A 27562-nucleotide genomic window follows, 5' to 3' on the forward strand; every position below is an offset into this window, starting at 1 on the left:
GTTTCTGTCTCAAATTAACTGGTGGCACAAATTTTCCGACCCTTATTAAAATATGAGTGCCATGTGTGGAAACCCATCTATCAACCTGACAAATGGTCCCTTAGGACTGGCAACACAACTTTCCCTCTGTTTACCAGAAACAACCATGCGTATGACCTCACAAAGAGTAAGATCCACATCGATAGCTTGGCACCACTCTTTTGTGAATGCACCAGCACCCCCCAACACTACATCTTGTATAGGTGCAACTGAACCTTCGCCTTCCTGATCATCCACCACAGGACTTTTGACCATCTGCCAATCCATGGATAATCGGGAAAGGCAATACGCCTGTACATGCTCCATCACATACCGATATTCCTGGAGCCTGGAAGCAAACCTTGCCAATCTCGCAGAACCCTTGCCTGCACCACCAGGGAGAAGAACATTAATTAGAGGCTAATGATCAGACCTTAAGTTAAAATGAGTACCCCACAAATATGTACAAACGTAGTCGACAACCTGTGCAGCGGTCAAGGCTTCTCTTTCAATAAATGAATAGTTTTTCAGTATCTGGAAATGTGCGAGAAGCAAAGGCTACAGTTTTTTTCACCATCCTTATGCCTTTGGGAGAAAATGGCACCCACCCCTGTAGAGTTAGCATCCACTGTCACAATGAACTTAAGATCAATGTCAAAAGGTACCAATATGCCAGCCTCACAGACTTCTTTTTTTATCGTCACAAAACACATTTCCTGAACATGTGACCATGCAAAACTTTTCCCCTTCTTCATGACAACTCTCAAAGGCTCTGTCTTGTCTGAGAACTTTGGAAACATTTCGAATAATATTCAATAAGGCCCATAAAGAACCTCAGCTGATATTTGTGTTTAGGAGAAGAGGCTAGAGGTATGGCTTCTAACAAGTCTTTTTTCATTCTCACCCCTTCGACCGACAAAGTATAGCCCAAATATTCAGTTTGCTCCTTCAGAAAACTACATTTCTCTTCCCTCAAAGTGAGACCTACATCAGCAATTCTTTGCAAAGCAAATCTAAACACAGCATTGTGTTCTTGAACAGTCTTGCCAAAAATAAGTATGTCATCCTGAAAGTAAATGACCTTTCCAAACCCATTGAAAACTTCAGCGATCATCCATTGAAACGCACTTGCAGCTGATGATAGTCTAAAGGGCATCCTAGTAAATTGATCATTTCCCTCCATAGTGATGAATGGTGTGAGCAATTTCAAGTCTCCATGGAGGTTTATTTATTAGTAGGTGCTCTTTGAATCCAATTTTGAAAAATATCTCCCCCCCCTCCCTTTTAACAACAGAATCATTTCATTATTGTTGGGAAGGGGGTATGTATCTGCCACAATGTTTTAGTTGAGTGACCTCCAGGCCACAAAAAATCTAAGCCGCCCATTAGACTTTCGCGTAATGACCACAGAGGAGACTTAGCTTGATGCCTCCACAGGTTCCATAACACCTTGTTGCAACATTTCTTGAATTAATTCCTTTACCTCTTCACTTACCACCACTGGGGCCCTCCTTAGTTTATGCTAGACAGGAATTTCCCCCTTCTTGAAAAGAATCTTATGGGCTTTCCCATTCAACAAATCCAAAATTTCGTTAAAGACTTTACTATTTGAGAGAAGTACATCTTCAATAGACTCCTGATCAACCACCATCACCTGAGAAGGTGCATAAAACAGAATTCCTTCTGATTTCCCCCCAGAAATGTTCTACAAATATAATGGAATGGACCAAGTTGATCACGGCGCTAAACTGTACTCCGAGTCTAGTAGTCTCAACCAAGTCTCTTGGAATTACGCTAGATAAGAACATGAACATGCAAACCCACATTAACACAATGGCAAAAAATACCCGATTCCATCTGAGCTATCTTAGAAAACTGAAACATTTCAGACCTCAAAAGAGTTGTCCAGGAATTAGTCATCTTGAGGATTGAGTACAGGTGCACAACTTTATCAGGACTACCCAAGATTTCAACAGCCCTGCTAATAGCTTGTCTCAATGCGGCTGCAAGACTTATAACAGGCTCCAGAAAGTTTGGCCATATCACCCCACATCTGAGAGCGCTTAATTGGCTACCCTACGAAGCAAGAATCCAACTAAAGATGGCGCTCTGTTGTTGCCTAGCCTCGCCTGCCTTGCCCCGCCTCGTCAGACCAAACAGCCGAAAGCCGATCGCGGATCGACGCGAAAGAACGCCAGGATCACCGGGCCGCCGGGTTGCCGAGGCCTCCGAGAACCCCGACAGCAATCAAACAGGCAACGGACATCTACGAGACCCGGTGAGTCTCCCCCTGTGAGCCCGAGACCCCGATTTCCCCCCCCTCCCCCGCGAATGCGTGGTGAGTGGGGCACTAGAAATTCCAACAGGGGAAACAGGGGAGCCGCGTAGGGCTGCCGGCCGGCGGATTGCCGTGGGACACAGGATAGTAACCGGCACTTGGGTTTCCTCCTTCTTCACAAGGTTTGCATAAGCTTTACGTCCTGAGCCACCACCCAGGATAGCAGAACGTGCAGACTTCAGAGCGCGCGCCTGCCGACTGAATAAAGTCGATATCGTGCTGCCACCTAACCCCCCTTCCCCCCAATGAAGTATATTAAGAGGGGGTGTTTGCAGTGAAAGCGGTTTTAACACCAATCTGTGGAGGTATATCGACAGCAAGACCACAGCAGGGGAGGAGCATAGTGGAACCCATAACCCTCCATAGAAGGGAAACCTAGTCTAAAATAAGACAACACCTGAGGCACCAGAACAAGAAAGGAGCCAAAAAAGAAGGTGTGTCTGGAGTATTACGCATAGGAAAAGCCCAGAAGACACCGTAAAAGAGGTCAATAAGAGTGGCAAAGGCAGGCTGGTGAGGACAGGCACAACAGAGGTAAGTGTAAGAACCCACGTAATTTCTGTAAAAATAAAAGATTCTGAGAATTGATCTACAGCAGTACCACTGATAAAGGCGACATAAACCAAGAAATGGCACCGAAAAGAGGGCTAAAACAGCATAAAGAGGACAGTCCAGCGAAGAGGAAATCATTGGAAGGCTCAATATCACTGGAAGAGAGCCAGGAAAGCCAAGCCTCAATCATGGAGAACAACAAGGGGCGACATAAGAAAAGAAAAACCAAAAGGGCAACTAAAAATGCCCAGCAGGCTAAAAGGGACTGCATTCAAAGCGCGGCCAAACAGAAAGACAACACGGCAGCGTCCAAATCTATAAAGGACTTTGTTGGGAAACACTACAAATCCACAGAGCCAGTAACAAGCCAGGACCACGAGGAAGATGCGGAGGAATACGGCACAGAGGAAGGAGAAAAGGCAGGGGAGATTGTTGGAAATCTGGAAAGGAATGAATCAGGAAAACATCCCGAAGAAGAATCTCCTGAGACTGAGGCAGTAAGGGAGGACCTTATATCAATAAACCTGACGCTCCTGAGCCAAAATCTCCATATTTCAGCACCCCGCCTTTCATCATCCCCAAAGATGTTCTCATTACAATCATTGGGAAACGAAGGTGAAAGGGGACACGAAAGAGTGAGCCAGAGCCTCATTTGGGGAGGCGCACCAGACCAATCACCACATCAACAAGCTGCCCAAAAATCCCTATTTGAACAAGACCCCACAAGAACCGGCCATCATATAAACCCAGATAGAAACCATACACAGGATTCGGAGCTTTCAGTATCACCTACTTCATCTTTGGTGGAACTAATACTGATGCTACAGAAGACTCTACAAGGAATCCTAGAAGTAACACTTTCAAATAACGAAGTGATGAAAGCTCAGAGACTGTACTTAAAAAAGATCAAAGAGGAACTAGCGGGGATAAAGATCCAAATGCCAAAAATGTTAAACCCAATAGTTACTACACAAACCATAGAAGAAAGTGTAGAGATCGAATTGGTAGAGGCACCCGTTGGAAATCCAGGAGGGTCCCCACAACCCATAGATCAAAGTATAATAAATAAATCAGTTGAGGTACTAGATAATGTATATATCTCCAGACGCCCAATGCTGGTAAAAAGGCATGGGGGGTATACTGTGGCCCCCTCTAAGAACAGGGCAGAAAAAAAGAAGCGAGCCCAAAAATTAACAGTCAAGAGGAAACGTAAGGAACTAGAGAGGGAGGCACAGCTAGGCCTAAACGCATCAGCCCCGATCTATGTACCAAACAGTCTAAGGCACCCGGAGCTTAATTTAACAAAATCCCCTATAGATCTAAGAAAAAAACAGAGAACTAAGGTCACAAAAGAGAAACCAATAACATCTCGGATTGTGAAGCAGCAAGTAAGGATAGCTTCAGGCCAACAAAATAGAGTCCATAGAGCGGAAGGCCCACAAATCCAAGTAATATCAGGATCAGGAAGTAAAGGGCTGTAGTTAGAGAGACCAAAGAATAGACAGCAAAGATATGAGACTCCTAAGAAAGTACAAAAGATGGATAATAACAAATGGGTATATCTGGATCATATGTTGGTGGGGAAAAGGGAAAATACTACTAGAAAAATGAACCCCCTAAATAGGGCACAGATTCTGATTGCCTTCGCCAAATGTAGAAGCCTGAGTGGGATCAGTACATATGATCTTCGGCAAATTGGCTTCGTAGAGAACAGAAATAGTAAAGAAATAACAAAAGTGTCACTCCACTCAGACCTGGTAAAAATAGCAATCCTGAAGGCCACCAGTGAGATAAATCACCAGGGAATAAGGATAATCCCGGAGAAGGAAGTAAAAGCCCCGATAGATAACACCTTCCTAAAATACCATGCAGGTCTGGGGAAGAGACAAGTACACCTTTATAGAGATGAGGAAGGAACCCATAGCTGCCTGAATATAGTTATAGATAATTCAGGAAACGAAGCACTATGGGATAACTGGTCCCAATGTATCAGCCCGAGGGGTGACCCAAATGAGAATGAAACAGAGGTAGAGATAGAGGAGGGGGGCATGAGTGAGGTAGAATAGGATGAGGGGGTGCCGCAAAGTCTAGGTCTCATAACATGGAATGTAAATGGGCTAGGCAATGAACAAAAACGAGAAAGCATAAAGGACATAGTAAAGAAAGCGGACATTGCCTGCCTACAAGAGACCTGGACATGCGACGAAACCCCAATCATCGAGGGATTCCTACAATTAAGTCGGCCGGCCACGAAAAACAACCACGGCCGCCCGTCGGGAGGTCTAATGACACTGGTTTCAACAAAAGTGCTTAGAGAAGCAACATCGTTAAAAATGAATTGTAAATGGGTGCAATCCAGTAGATTAGAACTATTGACAGTAGAAAAGAGATACAAAATGCTGACTGTAATGAATGTATACATGCAGTGGGAAAATGGTGTCGGGTATGTGAATGAGATGAGGTCCTTTAAAGAGGATGTGGACATAATACTAGAAAAATATGCATTGGATACTGTGATAATAATGGGGGATTTTAACCATAAACTAAACCCAAAAAAAACTGACATCTGGAACAGAGAATTGTTAGAGGTGTATGGAATTAATCCTGCCAGTTTCCCGGCAGGGGAGATTTCGAAACAGGAATCAGAACTGGTACACTTCTTAGGAGGTAGGGGCTTCCAATGCCTGAATGGCAGATTGAAAACAGACTGCCCAGCAGGGAAGACTTTTAAGATAGGCTCACAGTACTGCCCGATTGACTACATTTTTATGCAAGCCTGGAATTTTCCCCTAGTACGGGACTTTAAGTTAGAACAAAAAGAGGTTAGCGACCATAACCTACTGTTCTTATCAATATTTGGGGGAAGAATTATACTCAGAAAAAAAGTGATCCCTCAGGAGGTCGAGTATCCCAAACGAGTGACAACTCGCCTCACGGAGGAATATCAAGCAAAACTGACAGCTATGCAAATTAAAATGGAGCCGGAAAATCTAGAGAACAAAAACCTGAAATGGTTCATAGAAAAACTAGAGGAAGTAGTCAGGTGTTTAAGAATAGAACTAAAAAGAGACAAAAACATTAGAGGGAAACCACCAAGTCGAGTAAAATGGTTTTCGGTTGAGTGCCAATCTAAAAAAAGAGAGATACGGGCGGCACAAAGAAGACAAAAAAAGAACTTCACCCATGAGAGACAAAATCACATAAGTAAGCTAAAAAGAGACTACAAAAAAATGGCAAACAATGCTAAAAGGTCATTTAAAGAGAAATGTTGGTCAAATCTGTTGGAAGCAATTGAAGAGAAAAATCTTAGAAAATTTTGGAATTTGGTAAAGGCAGCAATTGGTCCAACAGTCGGCGAACTAAATTGTGTAGTTAGTGAGGCAGCATGGGAGAAGTATATAAGAGAACTGTACGGGGCAAGAGCCCCGATAGAGCATGTAGAGACCCAAAAATGGCAAGCAATACCAGAAGAGTTTAAAACTAAATTTAATGCAAAACAAGTGGAATACACAATAAGTGAACTGAAACTAACCCGTGCGGCAGGACCCGACAATCTTCCTGCAATAATACTGAAATCAGAAGTAAAGTGGTGGGCTAGATTTTTTGCACAGATGTTCCATATTATACTAACAGAAGGAAATATGCCTCCTAATTGAAAGGGTGCAATAATCAGGCCAATCCATAAGAAAGGAAGCATGGATGCACCACAAAACTATCGTCTGATTAACCTCCTAGACATAGGAGAAAAAGTCTTTTCACAAATAGTATTGAACCAACTTAACGCATGGGTAATAGAGTTCCAAATCGTCCCCATAGAACAGGGAGGATTTAGAGAGGGCCACTCCACAACTGACCATGGACTTGCATTGTGGGCAATGGCAAAGAAGTCAACGGAACAAAATGGCAAGTTATGCTGCTGCTTCGTTGACGTCCGAGCAGCGTTCGATTCAGTCGACCGTGTATGCCTATGGGAAAGACTATTGAAGCTAAATATCCCCAATGAACTTCTAACTATAATAATGGAACTACATAGGGGAAACTGGGCGCAAGTCATCAAGAATACGGTGGGATCATTGACGCAAAAAATCCCCATAGAAAACGGTCTAAGACAGGCATGTGTTTTAGCCCCACAACTATTTTCTATATTTCTGTCAGATCTCCCGGCCTCCCTAGAAGTTGAGGGGAGTGCAAGCCCCAGAATGGACGGAAACAAGGTGCCCTGCTTACTATATGCTGACGACCTGGTAATAGTAGACCAGACTGAGAGAGGCCTCCAAAGAAAGCTTAATGTATTTAACGCATACTGTGCTAGCAAATTCCTAACTGTCAACCTAGACAAAACAAAGATCCTATGTTTTGGGAACAAAATAAGTAAATTTAATTGGTACCTAGGCGAGCTTAAACTGGAGACGGTTAATGAATATCGCTACCTAGGTATATGGTTTGACAGGAGACTAAATTGGGATACGCACATCGAAACACAAAAAGCAAAAGCACACTCTTCAATATGTGGCCTAAAAATGTTCAACAGGGACTACGGAGAGATGTCTCATCGTCCAATGTTAAGAGCCTTTGAGGCAATGATCCCCTCCCAGGTCCTGTATGGAGCTGAGGTCCTTTATTTGAGCGGTAAGGGAGCCTGGGACCTGGTGGAGGTGAAATGCCTCAAAGGTCTCCTTTCTCTCCCACAATCATCTATGGTACAAGCCATAAGGAGAGAAATAGGCACAAAGTCCTGGGAGATACATATACAAATGGCAATAATTAGACTTTGGCAACGTCTTGAAGATCCAGACGGGCAAAAAGTAGCACAATGGTGCAGGAATGAAATTCAAAAGAGTGAGCTAAAGTGGGCAAAAGCATGTAGGGAAAGATTGACCCAAATCTGTAAAAGGCTAAAGGTAGAGGTGAGCCAGGAACCGCATCAAGTACTTTGTACTAGGAGTGAGCTGAAACTTAAGGGGAAGGAAACATCGGGATTGATTGATATGGGATACTTAACGAAAAAGAAATCAGTATCACACATGATAAGCACTTGGGAAAATGAAAATTGGTTCCCTTACCTAGACACCCTGCCTAACCGCGGCTTTAGGCAGGAGATATTAAGGCTGCGGATTGGAATTAACCCATGGTTAACAAATAAAGATCTGAAAGTGAAAATGTTAGACCAGAAAGGGTGTTGCAGGTGTAACCTGGGAGGCAAAGGAGACCAGTTACATATCCTACTGGATTGCTTGACTCTACTGGAACAGCGGAAACGGTGGCTGCGCCTTGTATTCCTAAAATATGATATAGAGACCAGGGCGCAGGCAGTGGCCTTATTAACTGAGCTTCCCTCTATCGATATTGCAATTGCACTTGGGAAATACATAAAAGTGGTATTGAATGATTTAAGAAACCAGGAATAAGGTGCAGGACTGTATGAATTTTAAATGATTTCTAAATGATGAAATTACTCTCAAATAAGGGAAATGAATAGATCTTAATTGTAAATGCCAAGTTTTAGTTTAAATGCAATTTTATTAGTGCTGGCACAAGTACAAGTTTAAGGGTATGCAAGAGTTTTTAACCAAAATCGGAACAATTTTAGAATGTTTTAGTGTTCTTATGTGAATATTTTAAGCTGTGATATTGCCTTTTGCACATGTTTAAAGACTATGGTCATAATAAACCTACTTTTGACTTGACTTGAACTAAAGATGGCATGTTTCACACACAAAGCGATACATTTCAAAACACCACTATACCTAGCTCAGAAAATTACATTATCAGGAGGCAGCTGAGTCTCTCGGAGCAATGGAGATTTCTTACTGAAACCTGTCCTCTTCAGAAAGAAGAGAACTTCTCTGGAGCGGCACCAAGAATTTGGAACTCACTCCCCGAGCATTCGAAGAATTTCGTCCACTTCAGCTTTCAAAAAAAGAACCTAAGACTTTTCTTATGAGCAAATTCCTCCCATACTAACAGTAGGCCAGGCTCCGTTAGGATACTTTCCTGTTCACATACTATGATAATACTAATCGATCTCTAGTAGTTGTTAGGACATGAATATATGTTTTTGTAAGTTAAATGTGTCTCTCGCAAATTGATTTATGCTTGTTACGTTTGCTTAAAGGTCATTACAAACCTGCTGTCGAACGTTGAAGGCTATGTAAATGTGAATCTCTCTGATACCCTAACCGGGTCATGTCCACACTAAATAAACAAGGTGTTCTAGGATTAACAATATGTAAATCCTATTGGTAAAGCCATCCTAGAATTGGTGATCCGCGTTCAGCTACATACACTTTACCCTTGGTAATCCTATTCTCAAATTTAATTTTGGCATCCATGAAGCCCAAGATGTCGATAGATTTCCCTTGATATCCTCCTGAAGCAATATCCTTGGGTTTCAGGGTGCATCCTACCCGCCTCTGTTCAAAAATAGACTTTGGAATAATAATATACGCAGACCCAGTATACACCATTAGTTCGACTTCACAGTTATTTATTGTAGGAACGTATGATCTGCCCCCATGGTTACCCCCACTTTTTGCCTGGTGCTAAGCTGTTATTGACTAGTCTGACTGGTATCTTGCTAAACGGCACCCCGTCGATCTGCTTTCTCCATAAATTGTTTTGTTCAGTACTTGGGTACATCCCAGATTGGATACTGGGGTAACCTTATCAGTCCCTAGTATATGGTACTACGGTACCCAGGGCATAGGTACCCCAGAGATTCCCCCATGGGCTACAGAATGCATTATGCCATCCATGGGAGACCATTCAAAACAGAACTACAGGCCTGCCATTGCAGCCTGTGTAAACTGGTGCTAGCACAACTTACTAAAGATATAGGTTTCCTATATCTAGAGTCCTATATCTGGGTCACTGCACTTAAAACCTATAAGTCACCCCTATAGCAGGCCATTGCAATCCTGAAAGCAGGGTGTTTGGTTATAAGTCAGAGTGTGCCCCTGCATGAGCAGGACACCCCAACAGCCTACGGAGTCCATTCTTCCGGGTTTTCAATGAAACAGCCATATACCATATAGAGGGGCACCGCGTAATTCCGCGATGACCATCTCGAAATTGGCTGAAACGAATCCTATCATGTTTGGTATCAAACATGTAATTGTCCAGTATTTGTAAAGCGTGAACAATTACCCGAAGGTGTCAAGGCGCTGGGGGCCGTCGGGAAGATTAAGCAAGCTATTGCCCAGAGTCACATGTTAGAATCATACCCCCACACTGTAATAATAGGCATCCTGTCACAGGGAGGTGTGACCACCTCCCAGACAGGATTTAGTGTATTGGGATCGGGTGGGTGCTCTTGCCAGCACCACTAAGTCTGCATGAGGGGCACATTTGTTGTCCCCGTGCATAGTCAAGTTCAAACCAGTCGCTCTGGCGTGAAACTGGGCAGAGGACATGGGAGTAACCTCCCCCCGTCCAGACCCTCCCCTAGGAGGGTCCCTTGAATCATCCCAACCCTTTTCTTAGGGTACTTAAGGGGCTTGCCTGTGGGTGGGTCCCTAGATTCATCATGGGACAAGATTCAGATCAGACACCACTTCTTCTACCGTCTGAGCACTCTGGACTTCGTTTGGGCCTGACTTCGTCTCCCTTCCATTCTGCAGCATTGTCTGTGCCTGTGCATCATACAGGAACCTTCCAAGGCCAGTGAAGATTCAAAGACACCTGAAGGAATCTCCCTTGAAGCGAAGGAGTCACTTCATTGCAGTGCCTGTGAATGCAGGGAAATCGACTGGTCTGCTGAGCCTGAGCCCCTTCGGACTCTGTAAGGTTCTGCAACACAGGTGATGGTTTTACACTGCTCTTGAGGCATGCCCTACACTCTTACAAAGTTTGAGACCAGTATCCCTCGTGGGGGCTGCAATATTTGAACCCCTGCGCACTGTGCAGTTGCAAAGGTTTGTTGGCTTCCTGCCATCGAAATCTTAGGGCTCTTTGTAGCCCCAGCCTCAAGCACTTCCAGTGATCAGAATCTTCTGCCACACTGCATTGTGTGCACTGTGGCCTGCATCTTTTGGTGAGCTCCTCGATGTCCTCTTGCAACTCCAGTGCCTCTGGCCTGTGGGTCCTGTTGAGGGTCACCTGTGTTTCTCTTGGGTTCCCCTGATTGCTCGGGCCTGCACTGACTGCCCTGCTTGTGGTGAGACCCCTGGACCTTGCTGGTTCTCACGTTGCTCCTTCTTCAATTCCTGTGTTGGTTGCATTTTCCAAGGCTTGTTGGTGCTCCTGCCGGACACAGACCCCCTCAGCACTCGACATCCTTTGTGGGACAGCTTGTACATGGCTCCTGGTCCTCCTCAACATCGTCTGGTCCTCACAGCAGCGGAGCCAAGGTCATCCTCAACTCTCCTGCAACACCCAACATTGGAGGGTATTCGTCTTCCAAGTCTTCTTGACACTCCTGAGTGACATAGACTCTGCTTGCAGGTACCTCTCATCTAAAATCCACCTTCGGATTCCATTGGACACTTTCTCCTTCACCAGCAGCAGCACTTTCCTGAAGTCTTCCATTGAGTTCGACAGTGGTTTCCGACACTATTCACATGTATGCACTCGGCTTCTCTAGTGAAGGTAACGTGGGTACTAGGGTCTCCACGAGTGGGATGGCTCTTAAACCTTCTGTCTTCCACTGGGTTTCTTCAGGGTCCACTGAAAAGGGTCCTTAATCTGTAGAAATTTAACCGCGACTTTCACGTGGATTTGTACGGAGCACGCGTTCGTGTTCCCACAATGCACACGCTCTCTGTGGGTCCCTATCTACATACCGTGGGAGGTTCTGTGGGTCCCCAGCACTTCTACGTCCTCTCGACATTGTCTTGACTCGAGTTGTGGTTCTTATACCACTTTCATAGTATATGGTTTGGTCCCTCCCGGGGTCCACTGTGTATTGTGCATATATCCGGGTAGGAGAAATTTGTATGTGTTATAGAGTATTATATAATAAATACATATTTGTATAAATAACTGTGGTTCTTTTTCACTTAATCTATTCTATAAGGTTGCATTCTGGTGAAACAAGCTGCTTTACACTCCTTCTGGACTAAGCCTGAAGGCTGCTCTCCAGCTTTCTAAGGTTGTCTAAGACCTCTTAAATCACCATAAGGATTGTGTGGACTGTTGCAGGGTGCCCACTTACATAAGTGGATATCATATACCAGGCCAGCTTCTCACATTTATCATAAGCATCGCTTTGGGTCTATTTTTCCTTTGACCCTCTTGTACCATTTCTTCTACATCTCTTACCAGGAGAATTCTGTTGCATGACTCAACAGAGCATACCTCACCTTCAGAGACCAAAGACACTTTGTTGCGGTTAGCCATCCTACACATCCTCGTGAAATGACCCATACGGCCACACCTCCTGCATTCCTTGTATTGGCAAAGCAAAATTTAGAGTCTGAAGAATTGGTAGTACTACCACACCGATTGCACATACTGCCGCCTTGTTTAACAGTCCCACCATATTTCTTATAATTGCCAATGTGCTTCAGTGTGGTTGCAGATTCTACTGGTTTCAGATACCTCTCCCTCCTGTTTCTTCCTCTTTAATTCTCGCATGTATGACATTCTCCAAAACCTGAGCCATATCAATGGCCTCCCTCAATGTGGGATTTTTTGCTGCCCACAAACTTTCTTGAATTTTCTTCTCTCTACACTGTACTATTAACTAATCCCTCATTAACTCATCAGTCATGTTCCCAAACATACACTTTGTAGACATGTAGACAGCTCACGCAACCTTGAAACAAATTCATCAATCGATTTGTCCACTTTTTAGGGCTGAGTATAAAATTTAAAATATGTCATAACTATATTTTCCTCCTTGGCAAACCTAATCTCTAATCTGCATTTAGCTTCTTCAAATGCATCTAACATTGGTTGACCACTCTGCAAAGCAGCTTGGGGTAAATACCAGATAACCATCATAATCACTTTATTTCGATCATAAAAGATAATAAAAGTACACAGCTCATACATTATACAATAAGAGAGGGTTGAATAGGTAAACATAGATAAGATCAATCATGTAAAAATGTGTGTAAAAACACATCAAATTAATAGGAAGGTTCATCATAAGGTACTTACTGTGCGCTTGATCTACAGTGCATATCGATTTTTAGACAGGTCAGGGCCCATCATAGAGTGTATTTTGTTCGTTTTATCCACAGTGCATGCCAATATCTGGACAAACCAAAAACCTCAGCTCTACATGTATCCGAACTCAAGATTCTTAGCACCTCTAGTTTGTGGCCGGGGCCAACTAATTTACAAAGTGGTATTATCCATTTTTCCCTTACAGATTCGTTGTTAGGGCAGAAAAATAGCAAATGCACGAGGGCTCCATGGCTTGCATTACAAGCAGGACAGATGCGTTCAATAATAACGCTTTTTTCCTAGAAGGACAAACATCTTGCCCATCTAAAGCCTCCAAATAATTATCAAACATCATAATACAATCATCCAATGAAACTGGTGAAGAGCCTGGTTGAGATAGAAAACAGGACGATGGTGTAACAGATAAAAGTGACATTGTTACACTAGACACTAGACGAGTGGACTTTCAGAGGCTTTAATCATGACCCCATTGAATATGAGTTGCTACGGGAAAGACAATAAAATAATAAATGCACACCCACTAAAGTTAAGTAAACCCTTGTAACTAGCGCTTAAAGGAGGAGATTTGGGTAACACTGGCTATGAAACTTGAGTGTGCGCTGACTAAGATAAGGTGTGCTAATCACCAACACAATTAAACCTCAAATCATGAAATATTTGCTTGCCGTGCTGTGGAAGCATTAAGAATCACCACATAATATGGATAAATTAAGGATGAAGCGTGCGTGTCGCTGTGATGAGGCTGGAGCACCAGTGCATAAAAAACAGAGGTTTGCATGTCACCAAAACGGAATTGACAAGCAATAAGATGTGCATGCCACCGTACAATAGATCACCTGCTTTAAAGAGTGTAAGGTGTGCGTATCACTGAAATCAGGATGACACACTATAAGGTGTGTGTGCCACCGAACAATAAGTCACCTGTGTCTGACTGCTTACACCCCTCCATGTCCTTCATTAAGGTACCTATGTCCGACTGCTTACACCGCTCTGTGTCCTTCGTTAGGGATAAATCGATGTGCTCATGCGCGCTGCTACATCCAAGATGGAGGCACGTTAGCGTGTGATGTCAGCAACCAGCTGGAGCTCTAACCTCCAACCTTTGCGATCGCTCACTACGCGATCCCTAAAAAACGTATACATACGCCATGGGTAGCTGGCGGAATTTGCCAAAACCCTGTCTTTCTGAAGGTAAACTTCCCGTACAACAACAGGGATTTCCATGTTGCTTCAACCCTCAGCTTGGATTCAACCATACAGGATCTATTTGCAGGTCCGTTCTGGGTCTGCAGCTCAGATGGTGACAGCTGGCCAGATCTTCGCTAAAATTGTACATAGTGACTCCGCAGAAAGCAGGATTAGAAGAGGTAAAATGCTTTATTCAAGGGCCATATGGCAACAGACCGGTTCCCTCGTAGCCAGTAGTCAACTGACCAGTACAGAACGTTGGTTGTACAAAGCACATCCAGTGGAATCTCACTATGGTGAGATTCCACATGGAACAACTTAACAAGCCAAAGCAAATTACAACATTATCCTTTTCAGTCTTTCCTCCTCAGGCAACTTTCATCTTTTTTCTATTGGTATGTACTTCCAGTTCTTCCTGTTTAGCAGCTTCCTTATAAATGCCTTAAGTTTACATCTTTTCCCCCAGTTAGCTCTCTGGGTCCCTTGTAATCTCTTAATTCTTTAGTAGCATTCATAGTGGTTTGGGTATTGATATATAGCCTGCTTTTATTTTATTTGCATCTGGTTATTCCCACTTTTACTGTCTCTCTTTTTATATGTTAATCATAGAGTTGTTGTTTGCGGCATCGTTGTCTATTAGGTATCTAGTTATTGACACCTTTATTGTTTTACAACAGACAAGAGAAAAAATTATTGCAGTCCTAGGGACATGAAGTGACATCAGGGAGTAGAAATTACCATATCTGGCTTTTCCTTTAAAACCGCCAACGGTGGCCTTGCCATATACCTCAAGGGCCTCAAAGGCATATAGAGAGCAATGGTGCATTGTATGTAGTAACGCTCCAATAACAATTTGAGATTTTGTACATCATTGTAGAGGAGGGAGGTGTTGCATGGTATTAGGCTGTCAGACCAGAGTAAGACATATGTTGCTTATTGGTGGCTGAGATGCTTGTTAAAGTACTCCAGTGTGGTAAAGAGGCTATAAATCTGTATTTTATAAGAAATGCCCTTGATTAATTGACTTTCTTAACTTCCACAGATTTCTGAAACATGCTCCAGTCCAACTATTGTGAAGGAAACAGAAAAAATCTCCAAACATTACATGGAAATGCTTGTCAGTTTGCGGGAAGAAAAAGATAAAGAGATACAGAAACTCAGGGTAAATCTTTTTCTTTGTCCTTTATAGACTAACCAATAATGAAGGAATTTTACAGCTTATGCAGTGTCTCGCTTTTTCCCCACATGCCTGATGTAGTCAAGTAACTGAACTCATTTAATCATCCCAAAATGACCACATCTTACAAATGTACAGATATGCATGCGACAAGTGCTTATGGAAAAGTCCAAAACCTAGATTTTCTTCGCTGATCAATGGTCCAAATCTAATATTAGATGATCCTGTCAATTGTGGCCACCACGAGCACAGCAGCACAGATTGAACCATTTAAACTGATAAAACAATATGATTCTTTGAAAAGATCCCATATAAATTGGTTTTAGTATGTACCACAAATTTCCTTTAGAAGCCAATAATATTTAGGCAATGTATTTAAACGTGTTTGTGCTTTATTAATGTTTGTACGTTTATATAGCATGAAACGTTCTCTCTTTACGTGCTTTGTGCCTTTCTACTTGACATCCCACCTAGTAATAAATATATAAATTTGATCCAATATCCTTAAGAAAAGATGCAATTTCTTAATCGTCTTTAGTTATGTGTTTATTATGTCTTTGGCTCTAGCAAACACAATTATGTTTCATGTCCCTGGGCCACCAGATGTTTTGCCAAGTGATGGCAACCTGTTGAATTTATAACAAGCAGGCTTGATTTAGCTCGCAGCCGTGGTATTAAACCAGCCTGAACTTTATTTGGTAATTGGGAAGTGTTGGCCATTGCATGTACTGCTTCTGTTTTTATTACATGGAGACAATAGATGCAATAATAACTCTGTTCCCAAATCACAGGCATGTACATTTTACAGTATCAAACATCCAATACTGTATCTATTGTGTAGCTTATAAGTAACTTAACCCTAATGCCTCATTAAATAATATGTAAAGGCTCTCTTTAAATCACAAAGTGAGTAATAAGGGAAAGATATGTTTGTCAATGTTCTATTTAAGAAATATGAGTAGAGAATTTAGGTGCTTATCTCACTTGTTTCTTTTAAAAGTTGGCAATCCGCCTGTTAATAATGAATACCTTTGTGAGAAGGTGGGCATGTTTCTACTAGTGGAGTAGTGTGGCTCACTGGTTAGAGGCGGCAGGCCTGAGAGCAGAAGTCAGCCTGGGACCAGGGTTCAATTCCCGACGCGGCAGGGTCGCGGACTCGATAATTCTCGCTTCGGTGCTTACTCTAATCAGGGGTTCCACTCGGCAACTCTGGGCATTAGCTTGCCTAATCTCCACAACGGCCCCACCAATTCCGGGGATGCCAGGCTCCACCTTGGGGACTCCCAGCAAGGGACCATCCCACAGGGAAAGCCAGGACGGGTTCTCCAGAGTTATACAGCGCCGGGACGCCCCGTTGCTGGGGCAGCTGTGCGCTTTACAAGTATACTACATTTACATTTACATTTACATTTATTGAATCTGCATCTCCATTGTAACCTCTTTCTCTGACACTAACATGGAATGGATTTAAAAGTCAATTGGATCTCAAAATAATTTGCAGTTGTTTGGGAAAGTACAGCTTCTAACAGTTTGGCTACATGTGGAAGGTTAAAAAATAGGGGAATTGGTTGGTTCCTTAAGTAAGAGTGACACCTTTGTATGTCTGCAATCAGAATGTATCTGGGAATTGTTCTAGTTGTATTTTGAACAATTGGGCCATCACAGAGTCCACCAGTACAGAACTGGTATTTGATATGGAGCCAGTACCTTGTTTCTTTTTACTTAAGGAGATACTCTCTTCAATGGTCAAGGAAGAGAATATAATAAACCTAATTTCTTTGGGACTGGTTTTCTAGACTAGCGCTTCTGTTGCAGTAGGATCGAGCTCTGATAGACTCAATGATATCGGTGATTTTCCTTCAGACAATTTTGACCCAGATTGTTACAATTCTTCAGATGGAATGATACAACGTTCTACCTTGCTGAGTTTGGATGACTATTTAAAAATTGAAGTGCTTACCTACCAACATTGGGGACATTCTTCATTTGTGTCACCTAAAAGCATTTACATATGGATTTAGATTCTTTCATAGGTATCCAGTTTAGGCCTTTCTCTTTGATGATCTTTAGCAATTCATGATGACATTATCTGTGAACTTGAAGAACTCGAGAAGGTCAAATCTTTTAGAGTAATTTGGTGTCACCCCCTTGCCCCAAAAATATTATTTGAAATTGAAAGGTGCACATTGTATTCTGTTCACTTGACAATTAGTGCAATCTGTGCGAAAGATCTAAACATATTTCTATAAAATGTTTTATCCGAGAATGCCAAGAGTTAAAAAAAATCTGAGAATAAGGCTGGGTTCAGGAAACTCGTATTGCCATCAAGCAGTTTGTCCTGAACTATGAACCTGTCACTAACTGGACCAAAATATACATTTTAGATGGTATTAGTTGCCTAGGAGAAACATACCTCACATTATTTATTAAACCATATTCCTGCCTGTCTTTGTCCATAATCCAGATTCTGATGAAAATTAGTCTGTGTGGCATAGTACCCACATCCTTTAAAGCCACTCAGAATGTTGGACTTGAATCAACATGGTTATGATGGTCCCTTCTTATCAGTAATCCTTGAAATAGCTGCCACATATCAATTGAACTACCGTAAGGCAATCTGTATCAACTTGAATATTACTTTTGTACATTACCTTTGTACAGGGATTTAAAAAGTCTGTAAAACAGTGAGAATATCCTGGTGTATTTGTGGTGTATGGACCATCATGTGTTTAATGAATACCTTTTGCTTTTAGACTCAGATATCCAACATTCAGCATGAATCCTCATCAAGTGAAGGTAGTAGTAGAGACTTTCAGATGAGGATAATTGAACTAACGTCATCGTTGCAAAGGACTGAGCTCCTGGTTAAAAAGCAGCAAGAGGTAAGCAGCAGTGGTAATTTTCAAACAGAAGAAACTTGATTGACATATTTAATGTTTTCATTTGTTGAACAAATTGTAAACTTTTCTATTTCACTGTTCATATGTCTAGCATCTCACTTGCTTTTGTGTATTCATGTAGTGTACACTAATTGCCTATTTGTATGTACAAACTTAACCAAATATATATCTGTTTTCCTCCTGTACAGTACGTAAATCACAAAATTCCTTAAATCCTAAAGACTGCAAAAATCTCAAATAGTAGGTAGCACTGAGGGGAATACCTGATCGCAATCATGAACAAACTCTCCCAGAACAAGCTCAGCAACACTGGGTACATCCTTCAGAATGTAGTTGTGCATTTGTGACTTTAAAAATTCAGAAGGGAATAGAAGTGCATTTTATAAAAATTGACAATCTACTATTGAATTTCACTTACCATGCATTGTATGTGCCTCAGGCTGCCATCCAATGAATCACAAGCCCTCTGTAATTGCCTTCCCCATTTCTTCATTGATACGTTATCAAATTCCAAAATAGTATTCAACACAAGGTTACATCACTCACACAAGCTGATCAAACCTGTCAGATTATCCACCCATCCTGCAATGTTCTACCTCAACTTCTTCTGGTTGATCATAACAGTTGCACTCCCATCAATATAATTCCCAACAAATGGTTAAGGTTGTTATGATTTATTAGTCTCATCCAACATCCATTCAAAGAAGGAACTAGTCCACCACAGTCCCATCTCTTCTTAAGAAAACACCCCGGGACTTAAATGAATATCAATTATAAACCACATCCTTGTTGTGATAGCATAGATAAATCATGTGTGCTCGGCTTCACAAGTCTAGAATCAGTGTCTTAATGGCAGTGAAAGGGAAGCTGCGCTGCTCAAAACCTTAGATAATGCTCACGGTGAAGCAGATGAGACGAGATGCATGCCAACCAGTGCTTTTCGTTCTGATTACTTCTTTTGATAGTATACATTGCCTGGCACTGCTCTGGTTTGTTTTTTTGTGGTAGCAAAATGTTGACTTCTTCTCTCGATCTATCCTTCCTTCTTGACAGCTCATAATACTGTAAGATGGAATCCTTCTTATTTGATCCTGAACAAACCCCTTCTGGATTCTTTCAAGGAACAGAATGTGCAGCAGCCCACGAAAGTGCATTGGCAATCAGGGCCGTCGCCATTACACATACGTTGGTGATAAATAGATCTTACCAGTCATCACCAACAAATAAAACCAATACCAAGCTTGGAGACTGCCACCCTCTATCAACATATGAATGGTCTTCAGCTCTTACAAACTCAGGGTCTCAAAAAGCAATGATGTCCCTTGACACCGCCAGCTAACCCATCAAGCCTCACAATTAAAAGCCAAGTAGTCAGTCCAGATTGGGGACCAGCCTTTACGACGCGGCTGTTACACCGCGTGCCGTTACAACGCGTTTTTTTCAACGCAAGTCGTTACCACGACTTGCGCTGGATGGCGCTGCAGGACAAGGAATTTTTTAATTTACTGTCCAACACCTTCCCTACTGTACGTAGGCTGGTGTTAGAATAGTAAATTAAAAAATTCCTAAGTCCGCACCCCTCCAACGCAAGTTGTGGTAACGACTTGCGTTGAAAAAACCGCGTTGTAACAGCACGCGGTGTAAAAGCACGCGTTGTAAAGCCGTACAACCGTCTAGATTGTGACTTGAAACTTGATGTCCATGTCAACCCAGATTCCAGTAGCAACTATAGAATTGACTCTCGCCAATCCTATACTGTATGGCCCTCACTGCTCTCCTTATCTTAAACAAAATTAGACTTCTAATGCTCATCACCTATACCTATTAAACCTATTTAGTTTCCCTCAGATATTCTTACACCATGACTGCCACATAGAATTCTACATGCTATTATTCAGTCCTAAGTTGTTACTGCTCGTGGTTGGAATCTTTCATCGCAGCTACACCCCCAGCATCCAGATACAAATAATTATTCATATGTATGATTCGTGCAAATATCTCCTTTACACACAGCTAACACACTGATCACTGCAGGAAATCGACGATTGCATTAGCGTACCGTTTGATCTCCCTCTCCACTCCTTCTCCCTCTGCACAGAGCTTTTCTACAAGAACGTTCTGTGTCACATTCTCCTTACAGGACCAAATAAATAATGATCTGCCTGAAAATAGTTGTCATAAACCACTGATATTGGTCGGCAAAAAACCTAAGCTTTCATTCTTCAACCTACTTATCCCCTTCTACTAGAAGTACCTACTGAGTAATATCTCAGTACTGCTCAAGCTCAGGACCGAAACCTAGGCTCAGTATTTCTCCCTGTTGATAAATAAATAAAAACAATTGGTACAAAAAAGAGAGAGGTCATTTTTAAAACTGCCACTAAGGAAAGAAACAAGACTCTGGAAAATATTGAAGAGTCCATGAGTCGTTCAAATACAAAGACTCAATAAAGTGCCTAGAATCATCAATGAAGATGAGTGAAATAAATTAATACAGTTAACAGCATCATTTTATTAATTAGAGGGGTCTAAAACATAAATTCAAATGACATTGCAGTAGTGGAATAGGTGCCATACCTTCTGTCAAGCTCTCTTCCAATCTTAGTCCCGACCTTTTGGTGTGTCCCCATATAAATTACTTGCTCCAACTATACCCCACAATCTACTACCCAAGCCTTCTATTTGTTCTGACTGGGGAGGTTGTCCTATTAGTTTTCAAGAAAAGGCCTGAAGAGGTCGTCTCCTCCTCACTCTACATGGGTGTTGTGGGAAGGGAGTCCAAGAGCTCTTGGCCATCAACCCATAATCCAGGGTAGGAAGTGAATGAAGTTTGCACATGTTTCAGTTCATACCAAGTGGTGCAGAGTGCGCTTGTATGAGTGTGCAGGGAAAACAGTGCATCTTTAGAAGGTGCCTGTAGGGGGTTGGTGCAGAGTAATCTGTGGGGGGTTAGTGAATGGGGTGAATGCAGAAAGGGTACTGGTGTGTGAGTGGAAGGGTTGCTTGTGTGTGAGTGCAGGATACATCTGTGCGTGAGTGGCAAGGGATGTCTGGGTGAGTGGAAGGGATGCACGCAGTGAAGGAGTGTTTGTGCATGCTGAGGGGGGTGGGGGGTGTGTGTGTGTGTGTGTGAGATACGAGGGTAAGCGCAAAGAGTTGCGTGCATGGGGTGAGTTAACCGTGTGCCTGTGTATGAGTGATAGAGGTGTGTGCCTGTGTGAGGCCAGAAGAAGGGTGAAAATGCAGAGGTAGGATTGTGAGTGCTGGGGGGGAAGGTTGTACATTCGTGCTCAGGGTTAGTCTTGGGCATGTGTGTGCAGGAGTGTGGATAGAAGATGAGTACTTGGGGTGCTTGTGTGAGGGCTTTCAGGGGGTCAGTGCAGAATGTGTCTGTAGGCAGCCACGGCCTGTGCAGGTAACAGCGGTGGGGGCGAGTAAAGAGGGATTTCGAGGGACAATGCCGAGGGAAATTTAATTATTTATTTCATTTTCTCTCTGCATCATCCCTCGAAATCCCCCCTCACTCGGCCCCACTGCTGTTACCTGCATGGACCGCGGCTGCCTGCAGGGGGTCAATGCTCTAGGTGAGTTTAGGGAGTTGGCTTAGGATGTCAGTGTAGGGAGTCGGTGCTGGAGGATCCCAGGGTGGAAAACCTTCCATTATTACTTTGCAGGATACTTTGCTTGCATTTACAGACCTTGCATGTAAGACATTTTATGCGCATTTAGGCACTATGCTTGCATTTAGACTCTGCTTGTGCTGAGACACTGCGCTCAGGACACATAGGAACACACAATGAAAATTAAACTACATTAGAGATAGCATCGTTTTAGTACTTGTAGCTTTAATAAGACACTTTAGCGGTATTTTGCAGTGTTGTTTTGTGTACTCGTAATATAAGCGAGCAAGGTAACACAAGCACAGGGTTTTACCTATGCCTATTTCAGCTGTTGCTGTAAATATGACTTATAGTGGTTAATCGGATCCTGCAGATCACCGTTTAAAACAGTGCCATAGAAACATGATATACATATTGGTTGCTGTAAAAATTAAAAAGTCTGCTCGAAGGCTGTGCAATGTATGTGATTTTATATGTTTGTAAGGACTTGGTGCCAGATGTGTTGAGAATAAATTCGCAAAACGTGATCTCAAACTGCGCCATGATTTAAAAAAAAATTAAACAAACTGTGAGAAACTTAAACACATAAAATAATGAAAAGCTCTGCTGCATATGGAGCATGCATTCCAATATCTGTAATACATATGTGGGAGGAATGTGATCTCCCTTAATTTGGTCAACTACTCAAAACTCACCTGTTTGATTGTATTAAGTGCTTCATGGCAAATATAATTAAGGAAAAGTATATACATTAGGTTTCTCCCGTCACGACATCGTCATTCGGTTGCCAATTGGTTTGAACACTATGACAGAGATATGGCTTTTGAACCTACAACTGTAATAGACCTTTGAGTGTGTGACTTGTCTTCTATAATCTTTGCTAGCTTGGATTTGAAACAAATGATGCCTTTTTATTTAATCCCCCCCCCTATAGGAACTCTTCAGACTGCGCCAAGAAAGGGAGTCTTCCAAGGGTGGTGTAACCAAGGCAATCATCACAAAAAAGTAACGTTTGTGTACATCATCAGTCATGCTGATATGTTATTTGTATGTGTATCTTATAGCACTGTTAGTATTTTAGAGGTTTTTACATTCAATTATAATGTATTATTTGAAACTGGCATTTAGGACCAACCTAATAAAAGTTGGAGATTGAGTGGGGGTTACTGAACTTGGGGCCAGCAAAGCTTATGTTTGTACCAGTTTTGAAATAATGTAAACATAGTGTACTGGGGAGATGCAAATTATAAACAAAAGAAAATGAAATTCGCGAGGGATGTCTACAAAGCATGTACATGTTGGAGTGTGGCTCAATGGTTAGAGCGGCAGACCCTGATGCAGAGTTCTGGCCAGGGGACCAGGGTTCGATTCCCGCCTTGGCGGGGTCTCGGGCTCAATTTCCTCGGACCTGTTAATTCTCGCCTCGGTGCCTATTCTAATCATGGGCCCCACGCTGCAACTCTGGGCAATAGCTTGCTTAGCCTCCACACCGGCCCCAACAGCGCTAAGGATGCCTGGCTTCACCCTGGGGGTGCCCAGGAGTGGACACATCACAGGGAAAGCCAGGAGGGGTTCCACAGTGGTATGAGTATCAGCGCCAGGAAGCCGAATAGGCGACACCGCAAGGTGACCGTCTGGTGACAGTGCGCTCTATAAATATCATGACATTTATATTTACATTTACATAATGGATAAGGGAAGGCAATCGTTACCAAGGCAGCCATCTAACGACGTACATCAAATGTGATCAGGAAAACAACATTGAAAAAAGAAAGGTAGATTAGAAGCATGTGCCTAAATACATACGGGCTGTTTGCATTTACTATAAACATTGGATGATTTGTCCAATTGGGCTAATGGAGAGTGCTGAGCCCATCACAATTATATGCCTGGGCGGTAAACTCTGCTCCTTTCACAGAGTTTCCGTGGTAAGTTGGCGTGCGCAAGCTGCTACTCGGGTAGAATTTCTACTCGAGTGGCAGGAAGATCAACGCAAACTGCAATTTGTGCTGCACTCCGCCACTTGCAGAACTCCAGAGTTTTTTTTTGTCACTTTGCGGAGTTATCCCGATGCTCCCTGAATTCTCCGGGCTGTCAGTGATGCTGCAGCAAGTGTATGCCTTCAAGGAGGCCATGCTGCAGATCCTCTGAACTTTACTCATTCTCTCTAGTGCGCCTTTGGTTCCCAAGGATCTGCAGGGGCCACCAGTTTGGTTTCCACTGGCGGGACCTCCCTAGATGCCCGCTGACCCTTGGGAACAGTTTTGGGTCCTGTACCACTTCCAGTACTGATGCCTACTCTGGTGCCTACGCGCGCACCTGGTAAACAACTACTTGATCAAAGTAATAAGAAATACCCGTCAAACCAAGGGGACCGGGTTCTACCAAACAAAATTAAAAAGCTTTCAAACAGGAAGAAACTAAATAAGCAAACAATCACTCATTAATCGCTCACAAAAAGTCAAATACAACCAAATTCCACGGGCATTTGAAAAAGTATATAGGCTTTAATAACTCGCCTTTAAAACTCATATATTTAAAATTTCATATACACAAAAACCCAAATACATCCACATAAAAAAAACAAGAGGGCGAATTTGTCTTTTACAATAGGAGCATTCCTAATTCTGTGTCCCTGGATATCGGTGAATACATTTAATAACATACAGATGTCATCCATGCACTGTAGGTCATGCTCTAAGCTTCCGCCTTACCACTACCAAGGTGACGCCAAGAGGGGCTCAGTCAGCTTTTTGGCTCTGATTTAGACCAACGCACCCCAGTAGGAAGTGATCATGGTGATCTTCTTCCACATAATAGTGATGAAAAATATACACAGACTTGCAAGAACCCAATTGGCTTGAAACATCCTGTACACAGGGATGGATTTGCCACTTGGCTCTCCGACAGTGCAAAGTGCGTCATTCGCATTTGTGGTTCAGAGGCCAGCTAAAATGCCGGATTTACAGTTGCCCTCCGTGGCAACCAAAACTAACTTACAGAAATCTTGCACCAGAATCAGCTGCATCTGAGTCCTTTCTTCCTTTAAATGATTCCCTTAATGACACTTTGATGGGAACGTGGTCTACTCTAAACCATGTTTGTGTCTGTCAGAGAATAGAGAGGTGTACAGGTGTCATAGGCCGGCACCTGGAGACCCTGACTTTTTCACCGAGCACCCTACTTGAGAGAATTTAGTGGTGCAGGAATATACTAGCACAGTTAATCCAAATTCTGTCCCCTCGAAAGTACCAGATAGGGAGTCCAAACAAATTAAGGATTTCGGGAAACAAATGTTCTTTTCAGCCATTTGGCACTGTAATCAGTTAATGCAGTTTATTAGTTAGGTTGCTATATGCATGCCCTATGGGACAAAGCCGGTGATCTTTTGCCAGCGGCCATGAAAGACCCTAGAGTCTGCCAGGCACAGACAATACAAGATGGACAGAATATTATCACCTATGTGATTCGTGCTGGCCTTGAAATTACTGACTGTTTGAGAAGGGTGGTTGACACTTGTGTTGTGCTTCACCACTACACATGGATGCATTCTACAGGCTTTTCAGGAGATGTGCAAGCTTTGCTCATTCATATGCCCTTTGATGGTTCTCCCCTCTTTGGTGAGAAAGATAATTCCGCTCTTGAGTGTTTCAAAGATAGTGGAGCTACTCCACACTCTGTGACTGCTGACACCTACTAAGCAGTTCCCTCACAAGTTTTGGAAATTTAGGGGCTATTCAAGAGGATTTGCATACAAACTGCATGAATCGCCCCTAACTCCAGATATCACTTCAGACCTATTGAGGCATTGGGCTAGGTAGGGGTTTGGCAGTCATAGTGCAGGCCTGCAAGGACACCAATCCTCCCAGCCCTCTTCACCTGTGGCATCTGACTCTAAGTTGCTTTGCCCTTCCCAGCACATACCCATCCTGTGAGGGGCAGTATTACATTTTTTCTCCCACGATAATGGTCATTTTGGTCCGACACATGGGTCATTTGAATTGTTCAGCAAAGCTGCACCATACCTTTTTAGTCCACTCCACCATGTTTACACCTTCCCACCCCACCTCCCAATCAAAGTTTGGAGGAGCAATTCTCCATTCTGTTCCTGGAGGTGTGAGTGTTGCTTTTCAAGAGAGCCATCAAGAGGGTCCCAGACTCTGAAAGAGTAGAGGGTTGCTACTTTCGATATTTGCTTGTGCTGAAAAAGAAACATGAACTGAGGCCTATAATGGTCCTTCGATCCCTGAATGCCTTTCTCAGGAACGATAACTTCAAAGTTCTGAGTACTGGTTCCAGGAGGCTGGATGGTGTCCTTCGACCTACAGGACGAGTATTTTCATATACCCATCATGTGGCCCCACAGGTGTTACGTTTAGGTTGAAGGTCGGCCAGGAGCATTACCCGTTTCCAGTACTCCACTTTGACCTCACTAATGCCCCTCGGGTGTTCACGAAAGGGATGGCGGCGGTCGTCGCACACCGACGGAGGTTGGGGATACCAGTCTTTCCCTACCTTGATGACTGGTTGTTAAAGGTGGCTTCGTCACATTCCGTCATTGACAATCACCAGACAATGACTAGCCTCTTGACATTGTTGGGGTTCTTGATCAGCATGCTGAAGTCGCTCCCAACTACTTCAAAAAGTTTGCAATTTAGTGGGGCTGTTCTTGATAGTGCAATTCAGCGCCTGCCTTCTGAGTCCAGGACATTTGGTTTATTATTCCAGAGTTTCAGCCTTTTTTCAACTACGCCGGGTGACATATGCAGTCTTTGTAATGGGAAGTGGCAGTGGGCCCATGACTACGGCAATTTATTGGATTTGATTCATAATTTGAGAAGGGATGGCCCACGATCCGCAGTGGTCGATGCTTGAGCGCAGTTGGTCCAGTAACAGACCTGTGTCCCTTCACTCAGAGTTGATGTAAGTGACACATGCATCACTACTAGTTTAGGGTCATCTGGGGGAGGTGGAGATCAGAAGACATTGGTCTCCAGCGGACGCCTGACTCCATATCAATCTGCTGAAGCTGCAAACCATTAATTTGGAGTTGAAGGCTTTCCTGCCATCCATCAAGGGGAGACCTGTGCAGATTTTCACAGACAACCCTAGTACCATGAAGTACTGCAACATTCAGGAAGGGGGGGGGGGGAGTCCTGGTTCTTATACCAGGAGGCTCAGCACCTTTGGAGCTGGCTGGAGTGTCAGGACATTTTTGTGATCACAAACCACCTGGCGGGATTCTTTATTGCCAGAGAGGATGAACTCAGTCGGTGGCGTCTGGCAAATTAAAAATGGCATCTACATTCCAAGGTGGCACAGAGCATCCTCTGACCGTGGGGTGAACCCTGGCCAGACATTTTGCCCACCTTCAAGAACACAGAGCAAGAAAGGCTAAGGCTGCTACTACTGCACTGCCCCACAGAGTAACTGTTCTTGGCATCTGTCAGGCCGTGACATGCATGTAAGTGCACATTTTTGCAAAACACTACTTACTTGACAGCCAGGTCCAATGAAGGGCACTTTACCCATTCGGTCATGCAGGACCTTTTTGGCCCAGGTCCACTCCACAGACCCTCCACCTTTGGGATCCTCACCTCCACCTAAGGTGAGGATCTACAGTTCGAAGTATCCATCA

General features: G+C 43.2%; 1 protein-coding gene across 4 annotated transcripts in view; it reads left to right on the top strand.

Moving 5' to 3' along the window:
- POF1B (POF1B actin binding protein) overlaps positions 1-27562 on the top strand; it is a 234852-nt gene that overhangs the window by 201396 nt on the left and 5894 nt on the right. For all 4 annotated transcript variants that reach the window (XM_078688473.1, XM_078688470.1, XM_078688472.1 and 1 more), the window contains exons 13-15: positions 15270-15389; positions 18158-18286; positions 22859-22929. In XM_078688473.1, the coding sequence (XP_078544599.1) occupies positions 15270-15389; positions 18158-18286; positions 22859-22929 (320 nt within the window). The remainder of the gene's footprint in view (positions 1-15269; positions 15390-18157; positions 18287-22858; positions 22930-27562) is intronic.

Source organism: Lissotriton helveticus, chromosome 4_1 (assembly GCF_964261635.1).
Source record: "Lissotriton helveticus chromosome 4_1, aLisHel1.1, whole genome shotgun sequence".
Lineage (NCBI taxonomy): Eukaryota > Metazoa > Chordata > Amphibia > Caudata > Salamandridae > Lissotriton > Lissotriton helveticus.